The sequence below is a fragment of the Apus apus genome, chromosome 7 (assembly GCF_020740795.1).
Source record: "Apus apus isolate bApuApu2 chromosome 7, bApuApu2.pri.cur, whole genome shotgun sequence".
In the NCBI taxonomy this organism is placed as follows: Eukaryota; Metazoa; Chordata; class Aves; order Apodiformes; family Apodidae; genus Apus; species Apus apus.
In genome coordinates this window covers 6,400,421-6,412,983 of record NC_067288.1, presented here as the reverse complement: position 1 = coordinate 6,412,983, position 12,563 = coordinate 6,400,421, and the positions used below count along the sequence as shown (strand labels likewise).

The 12,563-nt window shown below is 54.4% G+C and overlaps 1 protein-coding gene across 1 annotated transcript; it reads right to left on the bottom strand.

Moving 5' to 3' along the window:
* Positions 1–4,877: 4,877 nt before the first annotated feature.
* PRDX6 (peroxiredoxin 6) lies at positions 4,878–12,491 on the bottom strand. Its single transcript, XM_051624762.1, has 5 exons — positions 12,367–12,491; positions 10,622–10,778; positions 6,450–6,596; positions 6,104–6,250; positions 4,878–5,543 (listed from the first exon to the last, which is right to left on the bottom strand). The coding sequence occupies exons 1-5, from the start codon at positions 12,456–12,458 to the stop codon at positions 5,412–5,414; spliced, it is 675 nt and encodes a 224-aa protein (XP_051480722.1). The 5' UTR covers positions 12,459–12,491; the 3' UTR covers positions 4,878–5,411.
* Positions 12,492–12,563: the final 72 nt, after the last annotated feature.

The following is a 12,563-nucleotide window of genomic DNA, read 5'->3' as shown; positions in this document are numbered from 1 at the left end:
GAGTAGTTGTGAGTGTAGGAGATGCCATAGCTCTTTTCCGTCTTGGAGTGAGATCTAAGGGCAGGTTAGATGTCCTTTCGTTTTAAAGGTGCACTAGATCCTTGCAGTTCCTTAACCTTACCCTCCCCGCCCCCAAATCCCACTGGCCTTTCTCTCATGGAAGCAAAACCCATTCCCAGCTGAGCGAGAAGCCAGGAATGGTGCCTGCTCCCCCAGCCCAGGGGCTTGCTGACAGTGTTGAACCCAAAGCAGGCTGGAGCTACCCCGAGACTCGTGCGCCTCCTCTGCAGACTTAACTCCCTTGTGAGAAGTTGGGTGCTCGCTCATTTTCCGTGCAAATACTGGCTCATGTGGAGACCTTTCTCCTCCTTGGCCACCACAGAGCAGGGTGATGCTGGCAGGGAGGGAACTGTGTGCCTTGCAGTGACTCCCCAGGCTCTGCAGGGATGGGGGTCTCCTCTCCATGGGCTGGAGGCAGGGATGCGAGCAGAGGCTCTGTGGGCTGGGCCCGGGTTTGCCTGGGAAGGAGGAGGCAAGGGGTTTATTTGCCTTTCTCCTCCCTGCCAGGGTCGCTGGCATTGCCTGGTCTGTGGGGCTGGTCTGTGGGGCAGTGCGATGCCGTGGGCTGCAACCTGCAATTCCCAACGTTTTGCCCTCGGCATGCAGCAGAGCTGTGGCAGTGCTGCTGGTGCCCCAGGTGCCCCATCCCTCCCGGGCAGATGGGTATGACTTTTGCTGCTTTATCTGCTCCGTCCTCCACCCTGGTGTGAGCCCCGTGGCTCCTCCGCTCGTGCCCCTGCATTCACACCATGGGAGGTTTGCCCTGCCTTGGGAATGTGGGTGATTCCCTCTGGGAGGGTCCCATCTTCTGTCCCACTGCCAGGAGAGCCTGGGGAGGGTTGCCTGGTTGGGCACTTCCATGCAAAGCCTTTCCTGCAGTGTTATCAGTGCTGCCCTCAGCTGGGCCATTGGGGTGCCCAGCCCAGTGCTGCTTTGGTCCCTGTGGTGTGCTGGCACATCCCGGTGGCATCGCTCCGCAGAGTGTGGCCGAGCTCCTGCAAAGCTTCAGCCACAGCTTGTCCATGTCCAGGCTGGGATGTGCATCCTGGTCCCTGCTGGCAAAGGGGCTCCCCAGGCATCTCAGACCAAAAATCCTTGTGAAATCCCTGTGCTATTTATTATTCTCAGTAGTGTTTGCTGCTGATTCAATTATTTTTGCTTTCGGAGTGTTGGATTTTGATGCCTCGATGTGCCCTTCCCTGTGCTAGGGGTCCTGCTCCTCCCACTCAGTCTCCCAGTGGGCTGGGAACCTGCTGCTTTTGGTGCCTGCTGTTGTGGGGGGCTACAGCCTTGCGGTGGGAGAGGGGGCTCTGAGCTTTGGTTTGCTGTGTTTTCTGGAGCAAAACTTCTGCTGGGAGCTTGCTGGCATGGGAAGATGTTCTGCTCTTGTGAGGCTCTGCCTGTGGTTTTGTGCTGGGATGGGATTGATGGGCAGCTTTTGCAGTCACTGGTGTTTCATTTCTCAAGCAGTGTGTGTGGAGAGGGTTTAGAAACTTTAAATACAGTTTTCCTTAACTCTTGGGGGAGGAGGACGGGTAAGTCCCTTTTGGTTTGAAATCAGGGCGATGGATGCTTTTGACCCAGTGGGACAGAAATGTCTCTGGCAGCATCAGAGCTGAAAAGTCAGAGGAAGGGGCTTCCCAACAAAGGGGTAGCCCCAAGGTGGGCTCCTTGCTTGGAGAGGATCCTGAGTCCAGAGAGGTTGAGTGAGCCAGCTCCCCAAAACCCACGGGGACGGTCTGGGACAGTGCTCAGGGGCTGTGTGCTGACTGTGCAGCCCAGAAAGCTGCTGCAGCACTGTTGTGGAGCCAGCCAGCTGGCAGAGCAGGGATGCTGGTGCAGGAATGCTGCTGAGTTCATCTTTAGGGATGTGCTGGCTGGCTGGAGCCTTGGCACGTTATCTGCTATGACTCTGAGACAGCAGCAGGTGCCGTTTCTGTCCCTGCGTGTCTGCAATGTCCCCAGGTTGGTGCTTGGTGCTGGTGTTGGGCTCCGTGCCTGGCTGCAGCCTGTGTCTGTGCTCCCAGGGCTGCCCCAGCCTACAGGCAGGCTCTGCCTGAGCCCCAGGACCTTGCCTGTGTTCACCCTTCCAGGCTTCTCCTGGGCTTCCATGCCTGCTCCTTCTCCGATGGCTGGATTTGATGCACTTAACTTGGTTTGATGCCTGGGTTGTCTTTGTGGGCATTTCCCCGCTAAAAAAAAAAAAAGAAAAAAAAGAAAAAAAATTGCAAAAATTGTTTGCAAAAAAAAAAGTGCAAGCAACGTTTGCAAAAACTTGCAGGTGTTTTGCATGTTCTCCGAGGATGTGTGTTCAATGGAGGTGCTGGGTGAGCATCTCCCCGAGCTCGGTAGCGCTGACTGGTGGAGCCCGGGTGCAGGGCAGGGAAGGGGGGTGGCAGCGGGTGAGAGTTCCCACCTGGGTGCCCAGGCTCAGCTCATGTCCCATGGCCCACAGCCGGTACTGATGGGTGCCCCAAGTGGGAGCCCCAGTGGCAGAGCCCACGCCAGGGACGAGCACCCGGACCCTGGGGCTCAGTCATCCAGCTTCCCCGCGGGACACCATCCCTGCACCCCCTGTCACACCAGCACCCCGTTACCTCAGGGAGGGACAGGCCACAGAAATGCCTGCCCACTCCCCTTGCCCTGCACCTCGGGGTGCCCCTTTCCTTCCCTCCCCATCTTTGGATCACCTGTTTATTTATTTATTTATTTATCTATTTATTTATTTAAGGTTTAAGTTATTTATTGGTATTTATTGACGGCTGGAAGTCGAGGGGATTATTTCTGCTGTGCAGTGGGGGCAGCTGCCCCCTCCCGTTCCCCACCCAGCCCCCTGTGTTTTGGGGAGCATTGCTGGGGAGGGATGCTTGCTGGCCCCTGCACTCCCATCCCCTTCCAGAGCCGGGGAGGAGAAAGGAAGGGGAATCATGACGGTGCCTGCAGGGGGGACACCCTGTGCCCGTCCCCTTCCTTCAGAAGCTTGAAGCCTCCCTGCCCCCTCCCACAGGCATTGTGCTCCCTCCCGTGCCCATCTGTATTTATCAGCCCGGTCTCCTGGCATTTCTCCAGTTGGCTCCTGCTGTATTTGCTGTTGCCAATTCCTGGAGAGGGTGAGGAGAGCCAGGACGTGTGGGTGTCGCTACATAGAAAAGACCAAACCAGGTATTCTGCTGCCATGCGGGGAAAATCAGAAGGAGAAGAGGAAAGCTGGTTTTGCAGAGTGCCTTAAACACAAATGACTTTACCGAGTAGGGGGCTTGGACTTCTGTCTCTGGATGTTATTACCAACTCAAACAAATGTTGCATTTCACTTCTCTGGGATTAAAAGAAAACCACTCGAGCTCTACTGGAACCAAACCCTGTGTTTGTTTGAGTCTGGCTGGCTTGGTGTCTGGAACCTGCTATCTCTGACTCTGGCAGGGTGGGGTGATGAGACTTGCTCCCGCTTGTCCTGACTTGCAGGTGGCTTTTCTGGTGTCCCAGCGGGGTTGTGCTCACCCTGCAGTGCCCCTTCCCTGGGGATGCTCAGAGCAGCCTGTTTGCACAGAGCTTGCTATAGGGCCATGTCCTCAAGCTTCCAGAAAATTGGGCAGTTGGATGGAAAGCTCTGGGCAGGGGAGCAGACAGCTCCTTTTCCCTTAGGAAACCAGATCAAGTCCAGGGCCGTGTGCCAAGGGACCAGAAGAAACCCAGGAGCTTTCGCAGCCCAGCTGAGGGGAACTAGGGAAGCTGCCAAGCTTGATAATGCTGAAAAACTACACAGAAAAGAGATGTTTCTCCTTTGAAATTGCAGGTCCTCCTCCCACTTCTTGCAGAATGAAAGAGGGAGAACAAGAGTCAACTCAGAGACTGGGGGCTTTTGTCTTCTTGTAAAAATAATACATTGGGGTAATGCAGAATTTCATCATGAAGGTTCATTTAGAAGACGTTTGGGGAAAGATGCCAATTTCATGGTAAAGTTCCTGGAGGCTGTTAAATATTAATATATGCACTTTTTTTATATATAATGAAAGAGGGAGTTCTCTGAAACGCAGCTGTGTTTGGGTAAAGGATGTCCTCAGTGGGATGTCCTAGCCTGCACGCCGGGATGGAGGAGGACAACAATGGGTGGCAGGAGGAGCTGGCAGCTCTGGATGTTGTCCAAGGACTAGGACTGAGAGACCATGTCCCAGGTGGGTGCAGATGCTGCCCCAGGATTAGGACCCACAGGATGCTGGAGAGTATCTCATTGCATCCAATGTGTTTCTTACCATATGCATCAACCCTGCTTTCTGAGGGGTACATTTATGCCCTGAGCCAGGCAGTTTCTTTATCAGCTGCTCATTTTTGAGTGTTGCTGATTGTGCTGGGCACCGAGGGATGCTGGCAGGCAGCTTACGAGCTATTTGGTGAGTGGGTTCCTTTCCTAATGTTATATTAAAACTATCACTCATCTCATGACAAGTCCCTATGAAGGTGCAGGAGAGCAGGGAGGAGTTTGCATGGCTTGTATGGGAAGCAGGCACCCTGCAGCTCACTGCAGGCCAGGCTGATGAGGCATGTTCCCCGAGCAGGTACGTCCTTCCCACCACTGAAACTGCCACAAAGGGAGGCAGCACAGCGGCCCTGGGCCCTGCTGCCTTCTCTGAGATTATGTGCTCTGGGACAACCTGTGTTTGCCAAGTGCCTTATTTATAGAGCAAGAACCTGGGCAAGATGTGCCAGTGCCACCGGCCTGGGAGCATGAGCACCCATCCCAGCTGCATGGCCACGGGGAACAAAGGAAACGGTGCAGGATGCCATGGACACCAGCAGAGGCAGACGAGGGATACTGCAGGTAGTACTGAAGATCAGTTTATTTGTTTCTATTCCCTCTTCCATAAAGCCTGAAAAACAATCAGCTTCCAGCAAGAGATGAGAAAGCAGTGGGAAGTGAGAGATTTGGCTCTGCAGCTCCTCCCCTACGCACGGCACCCCGGACAAAGGTGTTAATGTGTTAGTGATGGCTGCTCCAAAAGGCACATGGCAGCTTGGAGACCTCAAAGCTGCCTGATGGAAGCTGTGTGAGCCCAGCAGGACACCCCTCCAGGGACTGGAGGTGCTGACACCACACTTCTCACCGTGCCTCCAGGAAAACCTTGGCCGGTGGCAAACAGGAGCAACTCCACAGCGTGAGCCCGGGAGCCCCCACTGCTCCGCTAACCTCTTCCCTGCAGGGCTGATTCAAGGCCAGAAAACACACAGAGTTTTAGTTTTGAGGGGGCCTGGGGGATGAAAGGGATGGGGGGGTTGGGTTAGTACTGCCGTGCACCGTTAGTGTGATGGTAGGAGGTGCTGATGGTGCAGTGCAGAGCAGACGGGGGCAGAGCGGCTCACTCGGGCTGCGGGGTGTAACGCAGGTACTTCTTGCCCGATGGGAGGTCCTTCGTGAAGACTCCTTTGGGAAAGAGCTTCTTGGCTTCCTCATCAGGTAAGGTGGGCACAACCATGACGCTGTCACCAGGCTGGGGGGGCGCGGGGAGCAAATGGGAACCGTGAGACCAGCAGAGGAGCTGGAGGGACTGTGCTGTTTGTTTTTGCTGCATCTTGGCTGCCCAAACTGTCTGTGGGGGTTTTAAGCGATGCTACTGAGCAGGGATGGCTACAACTAAGCAACTTCAGTACTTTTCCATGAGGACAGGACTTGACTGTGTACGTGCTGGGCAAAGTGGGGCCATGCCCATACTGGCCCTTCCTGGCTCAAAGGCAGGAAAGCAGCGAGCCAGCTCAGGGAGGGGTGCCCCACACTTGCTCCTTTGCTGGCTTTGGGTGGATTTTGGCACACAAGCATCTGGTAATGCCCTTCCTTATCACAGGCAGAAAGGACAGGACCTGCCTTGGCCCAAAGAACCAATAGCCAGAGGGCCAAGCCCAGTATTTACTGGCACCAGGGACAGGGAAAGGAGGTTCCTATGGCTGACTCCAGACTATTAACAGCCCTGGGGCCTGGGTGGAGATCTAACTCATATTCCAGGACCTCATCAGCTTTCTTGTGCCCAGCTGTGAGCTTCACTCCCCTCCTCACCTTCCAGTCCACAGGGGTAGCAACCTTCTTGTATGCTGTCAGCTGCAGGGAGTCCACCACTCTCAGGATCTCATCAAAGTTTCTCCCGGTGGTGGCTGGGTACAGGATGGAGAGCTTCAGCTTCTTGTCTGGGCCAAAAATGAACACCTGAGCACAGGGAGACAGGGTCAGTGGCTGGCCAGAAGATGTTTGTCTGATCTAGCCCAAGGAAGTCAACCTAGCTCCTGAAGACAGTCATCATGTCCATCCAGGTAAGCTGCCTGCATCTTCAGGCCCAGCCCCATGGACACAGGGCAGGGCTTCTGTGAAGGCTGCTGAGCAGTGCTGCCCCAGGGCAGGTACTCACCACACGAGCAGTCAGGGGCATGCCATCCTTGTCCCTCTCATCGGGGTCCAGCATGCCCAGCTTGACAGCCAGCTCCCGATTGGCATCAGCAATGATGGGGAAGGGGAGTTTCTCCGTGGGTTGTTCTCCATTGTATGCGTTGATGTCCTGTGGGGACAAAACCGTAGGCATGCTTATGCTCCCTGCTGTGGGTACCACAGGAGACAGAGGCCAGGCAGGGAGACCTCCATGCAGGTTTTACATCTGTGGGGCAAGCTCCTGCAGAGGGGCAATGCAGAAACATGTTCAGCAGCTGCTCTGCAGGTGCTTGTGACTTGCTTGGCCCCAAGGTCTCAGGCTGGGACAGCACAGCCGAGAGCTCAGAGCTTTCCATGAAGTTTCTCTGCTTCCAGAAACTAGGTGACAAACCAGAAACCTGTGTACCAGACTCTGCCTTGTTCTTCGAGGTTAATTAAGCTGCCTATGCTCATACCCTGTCACTCACCTCTGGACCCACCCATGGACCAGGAAGTGGGTACAGAGAAACAGGGAAGTCCTGCCACTGCTAGTGATGGAGATTTACCCACCTTTCCCTGAGAAGTGAGGTGTCCTCTTCCAGTAAGTGGTTATCACTACTGACAGATAGATGTGTTGGTGTCACATCTGAACTGGACTGCAACCGTAAGGAGGAGTTTCTCTAGTGGCAGAGCAAACCAGCAACTCTACAGCTAACAAAGGCAAAGTGTTGAACACTTCACAGGTCCTGCAAGAGGGACCAGCTCCGTTCAGCAAGTAACTCCCAGCTTACACAACTAAAGGCTCTTAAAAAAAGAGAGTGAAAATCTGAGAGCAGGTGCTGGGACACTGCATGCTCCCTTCTGAATCATGGCTGGGACAGAAGAAAAAGCCATCCCCTCCTACAGCTGTGCAGCTTTCCCTTGTAACCACAGTGGATGACGTTGCTCCCTGTGCTAGTCCAAACTTGACGTGCTTCAAAGGCAAACTGTATTTTGAGCACCTCCAAATCTGGCCTAGACTTGGGCAAAGCATTCCAGTTATCCTTGTAGTTTGTGGTACCACCCGTACGGGTCACGCTGAGCCCTGGCAGGACTGGGGGGAGTCTGCTCATGGCAGCACCAGCAGAACAGCTGCCAGCATTAAAACAAGTTTAATCCAAGGTTCCTGCCATGGAACAGAGCTGCCTGTTCCTTTCATTCTCTTTATGCTACAAGGAAACAAAATGAACTCCAGTGCTGATGCCAGCCCCTGTGGTGTGTTATCAGCTAAGCTGATAATTTGAATGTACAAAGGCTGGGGGAACAGGCTGGGTCCTGCTCAGAAGGAACTCGGGGAGGGCAGGGTTGGAAATGCTGCCCCTTGGCACTGCCCGCTACTGCTCAGAGCACACCAGGCTCTGCACTGCTCCTCAGCCTCCCTCCGAGGCTGACAGCGGTGACATGAGGGGCTGTAACCCTGCCCTGGCTGCTCAGGATGCTGCAAGCAGGTCAAGTGGTGCACACGTGGCAAGATGTTTCCTTTACAGCTTTTATCTTTGCTTGTTTTCTCCCCATGGCTTTCTGAGTCAGCACTGCACTGCAAAAAGGGGCTGTTTTTCTCAGCTGGGTTGTGGTCAGGCCTGTCTTGGAAGGAAGGAATCAGTTCTGGTCTCCTGCAGACCTGCCTTGTTAAAGCAGACTGGGGAAGAAAAGCAGAGCTGGAGAGGCCAACCTAGGCAAAATACTTCTGAATGCCCCACAGGAATCACAGGAGGCTGTAGATGAAGGTCAGACAGTGACACACACATGTGTCTCTTCAAAGTGGGGGCTGGAGGATGAAGGGAGCTTCTGAGAAGCAATATCTGAACCGTATCGACGGTAACTCGTTCTGAAATGCACGTAATTTCATGACCTGAGGACCTCTACAAAACAGCCTGACAAAACTCACTCTATTTTGCAATAAGACACCAAGGGCTCATTCAGTTTCATGTGAACTTTTTGTCTCCAGAGTCCAAGCTGAAACCAGACAGGCGTGGAGTGATTCATTCACCCCTGACTCTCCAAGGCTGTCATCAGTGGCCAAGGAGAGCGCTGAAACACCCTCTGACATGCAGAGCATGTGCCCATAAACCCTCCTTAAGGAGCTCATGCATTCAGCCATTCCAGATAAAAAACAGCTTCATCCAAAGAGAAAGCACAGGTGTGTAGAGGGACACTGCACAGAGAGATCTGCCTCCCCAAAGTTTTCCCAACTCCTAGGACTTCTAAGTTCAGATCTAGTGAAGGAAATTGCAGTATCTTAGATCTCAATCTAGCATTTAAGGCAGGCTGCTTCTGCCAAGGTTTGCTGTCTCTGGTAAGCTCTTTTTTTCCCATGGCTGGGCAGAATACCCACTGCCCTTGGTCTCACACTTGTGCTGGTCTTACCAGCTGCCTTCCTAGTTCAGCTCTTTGGTGCTTTTTGCCTTATCTAAAGTTCTTCTCTGCTTCCTCAAAGTTAAAGGATCACATGTGAGGGCAGCCTGACACATCCTTCCGAAGCAAGAGACCCAGTTGCTCTGCACTGAAGCAAACCTGCCCAAATGTGAAGGAAGCTTTGTTCCCTCTGCACCTTTTCTTGTTCCCCTGTAGTCTGTGAGATGGGTGATTTCAGACACGGGCTGCATGAAGACTCCAGTCTGCTCGAGATTTGTCCTCGCCAATTGGATCTTTTGCTCTGGAGGACTTTCACAGGGTTCTTTTTTTTGACAGGTGCTGAGCTGACACTTCCAAACCGCTGTCTCTGAGGCCTCTCCCAGCCTGACAGAAAGCTCACCACAGCTTGGACTGCTGCCCTCTGCCTCGTCTAACACTTGCTCTGGGAGGTTTTCCAAACGTGCTACTCTGCCGCCCATTCCTCAGCATCAAGAGATGTTGCTGCTGTGCAGCATCTCCTGGTTTTACCTGAGGTTGTGCTGAGTGATTCTGAAGTGTCAGCAAAGTCAGCTTGTTGTTCATCTCTTTTCCAGATCACCCTGCTTATCACTTCCTCCTGTCTCCCTGCAAAAATAAGCCTGCTCTTGACCAAGCTGATTTCTTTGAAAAGCTTCCTGGAAACTCAAGGACTCTACAAGTCAGCAATACCCTACAGCTATTCAAAGGGCTTTAGCCAGCCAGGAGATGAGAATTCCTTTCAAAAGCAAACCCCAAACTTGCCATTCTATTTAACTGGATGTTATATCTGCTAACTTGACTGGTGGCTTCAGCCAGTTTGACCAACACAGAAACCTCATTAACTGGTGTGGGATTTGTATGCTGTTTTTCCCAGGCTCTTCTGCAGCTGGGTGGGACATCAGCCACATACCACTCAGGTACAAAGGTCAATTTAAGCAATAAGGCAATTAGGTAAATTCTGTAGCCAGTCTCACATGAAACTATGTTGGAATGTGGAAATTTCTCACCTTTACTGCCTTTTCTTGCATGCATGTCTCACCCCTGGAATATGTCTAAGAACACTGCCAAATTTAACAGCAAAGAAAGAGGCAGGTAATTCAACGAGGGATTTTTATACTCTGACCATGTCTGTTTGAAATGCTCATTTTACACCTATGAGCCCTGGAGTCACATTCCCTGGCAGCCTGCTGTTGCTGAGTTTGAAGTTTTTCATTAGCTCCTTTTGTGCTCCTTCAGCAAGCTGTTCCCATCTCTTTTTTTCTTTTTTTTCTTATACTCCCTCATGATGGTTTTATATTTAACATGCTCATATTTGTGGTTTCATGTTTAACATGCCCCCATTTGTTCTCTGTTCTCTTTTCCCTACTTGGGCATGAACTCTTTGAAGATGGCCTGTTTACTTCTGATTCCTCCTTTCCTTTCCTGTTTGATCACAGAACTTTGGGAGGGTCTGTGGAGAGACCACTTTCCACTGAGCTTTCAGAACCACCATCACATGCTTTTTACCCTTTCAGGTGTTGGTAGGAGAGCAGCAATATCATTTTCTCTTTGCTTCAAAGCAGCAGTGCACAGAGTGCCCTGGACTTTATGGAGCTCTCTGTGAAGATGGAACAGACCTTTGTGTTCCTGCTTGGCATTTCAGCACCTCCTATCCCACATGCCTCGGGATTCAAGTGTCTTACAATGTTACCCCCAGCAGGTATGGAGCTCCAAACCTGTGCTCTGCTCCACGTGGCCTTTCTGTCTGGCCTGCCCACCCTGTACCTTGCTCCAGGAGAGGTGGTCCTGGACGTTGTCAATGGAGAGGGCGATCATCTTCACGTTGCGCTTGCTGAACTCGGGCGCCAGCTTCGCCGCCCGGCCGAGCTCCGTGGTGCAGACGGGGGTGAAGTCCCGTGGGTGGGAGAACAGGATGCCCCATCTGAAAGCAGAGAGCAGGAGGTGGTGTTAAAAGCCAGATGTCGTTCCAGTTTGTAGTCCAGACCAGAAGCTGTACAGATGGCACTGCACAAGAGGCCGGTGTGGGAACACCTCGTAGCTCTGCTTAGTGGAGATCCTGCCCTGGGAACTCTTCCTGCCCTATCACTAGAAGCCTTCACAAGATGAGTCCTGTTCATCATGCTCTGAGGAACTCCCTGCACCTCACTCCCCATCTCCCTCCAGCTCTCCCAGGGGATGCTGAAATAGCCCACAGTTCTGACATGGAGGTGGACAACATGCCACACAATGAAGACCACACGTGTGAGGGGATGTGGATGCCAGCCTTGTTAGTGCAGAGATGGCTACTGATTCACAAGGCTGCTCACTGCCTCCTCACCTCTCCGTGAGGAGATGCACCCCTGTGTATCATGCAACTTAGAAGAAGGGCATAGGACCAAACCTTAACCCAACCACTGCTGTGAGCTACCGAGTGTACTTCATGAAAAACTAAGAACTAACTGACTGGGGAGGCAAGAAGTCAGCCTTACACTATGGCTACAGGCACAACAACGCCACCTCACATCTGCTCACCACTTTCCATCAGTGGATTGGGCAGTCTTTAGAGCAGGCGAATGAAAAGTCACCCCACCTCACAGCTAAGGCAACTGGTGCACAAAGGCAGCTGTGCTGCCCAGCAGTGAGATGGGCTTGTAGCAAAACAGCTTCCAGCTCTCAGGAGTTTCCAGATGAAAGCAAACCCACTCTTAGCACTTAAAATTCCCGGGCCAGGCTTTGTAGCACCATTTCTCAGCTCAGCACCGACAGGGCTCACCGCTCCCCCAGCACTCAGTAAATACAGCCACATGCCACAGCAGCTGGGGAAAGTCCCCCCTGGAGATTTGGGAATGGAGCTGGAGGGATGAAGAGAACACCCCGCGGAGCTGCCAGGGCTCGCTCTGGAGTTACAGAGCAGCCGCGGGTGCTACACGTCTGGATCCTCACAGGGCAAGTACAGCCCGGGAATAAAAAGGCCAAGCAGGAGCCGGCCGGGAGCGCTGCCACCGAGCGGCGGGGCTGAAGAAGCCCTGCAGCCTGTGTTCTGCCTGACGCGGCTCCTCTCCCCGCCTGCCCACACACGCCGTGCGGGCAGGGGCGGGCTGGGCGCCGCCGGGAGCGGGTCCCGGACGCCGGGTCCTGCCAGGAACGGGGCAGCAGCTTTTGTGGGGAGCAGTGCCCGGAGGCACCGGGCTCCAGCGGGGCCGCCGCTCCTCCGTCCCGGGCAGGGCTCGCTCAGGGGGACGGACGAGACACGCGGCGGTTCTCCGAGCTGGGCCCTTCTCTCCGCGCTGCAGGGCAGGCTGGCCGCGGGCACCCGCCCGGCCCCGGACACGCGGCTCCGCCCGCCCGCCGGGGCCTGTCCCCGGACACCTGCCCCGCTCCGGGGCCCGGCATCCACCGCCCGGCTCATCCCGCTGGGACGATCAAGCCGGTTCTGCCGCCGCGAGGGGACGGCCGGCCCCCCGGGGTCTCCCCGTGCCGCCGCTCCGCCCCGGCTCCCCGGAGCCGCCCCCCTTCCTCCCGCTGCTCACGAGTCCCCCAGGAAGTCGTGGAAGCGGATGCGGCCCTGCGTGGTCTCGGCCTCGAAGTCGGGCGCGGGGTCCCCCAGCAGCAGCCCCGGCATGGCCGCTCCCCGCCGCCACCGCCGCCTACTGCGCATGCGCGCCCGGGGCCGCCCCCGGGGCTGCTCCCGCCCCGTGACGCGCTTTGCGGCACTTTGCGGCGTTTT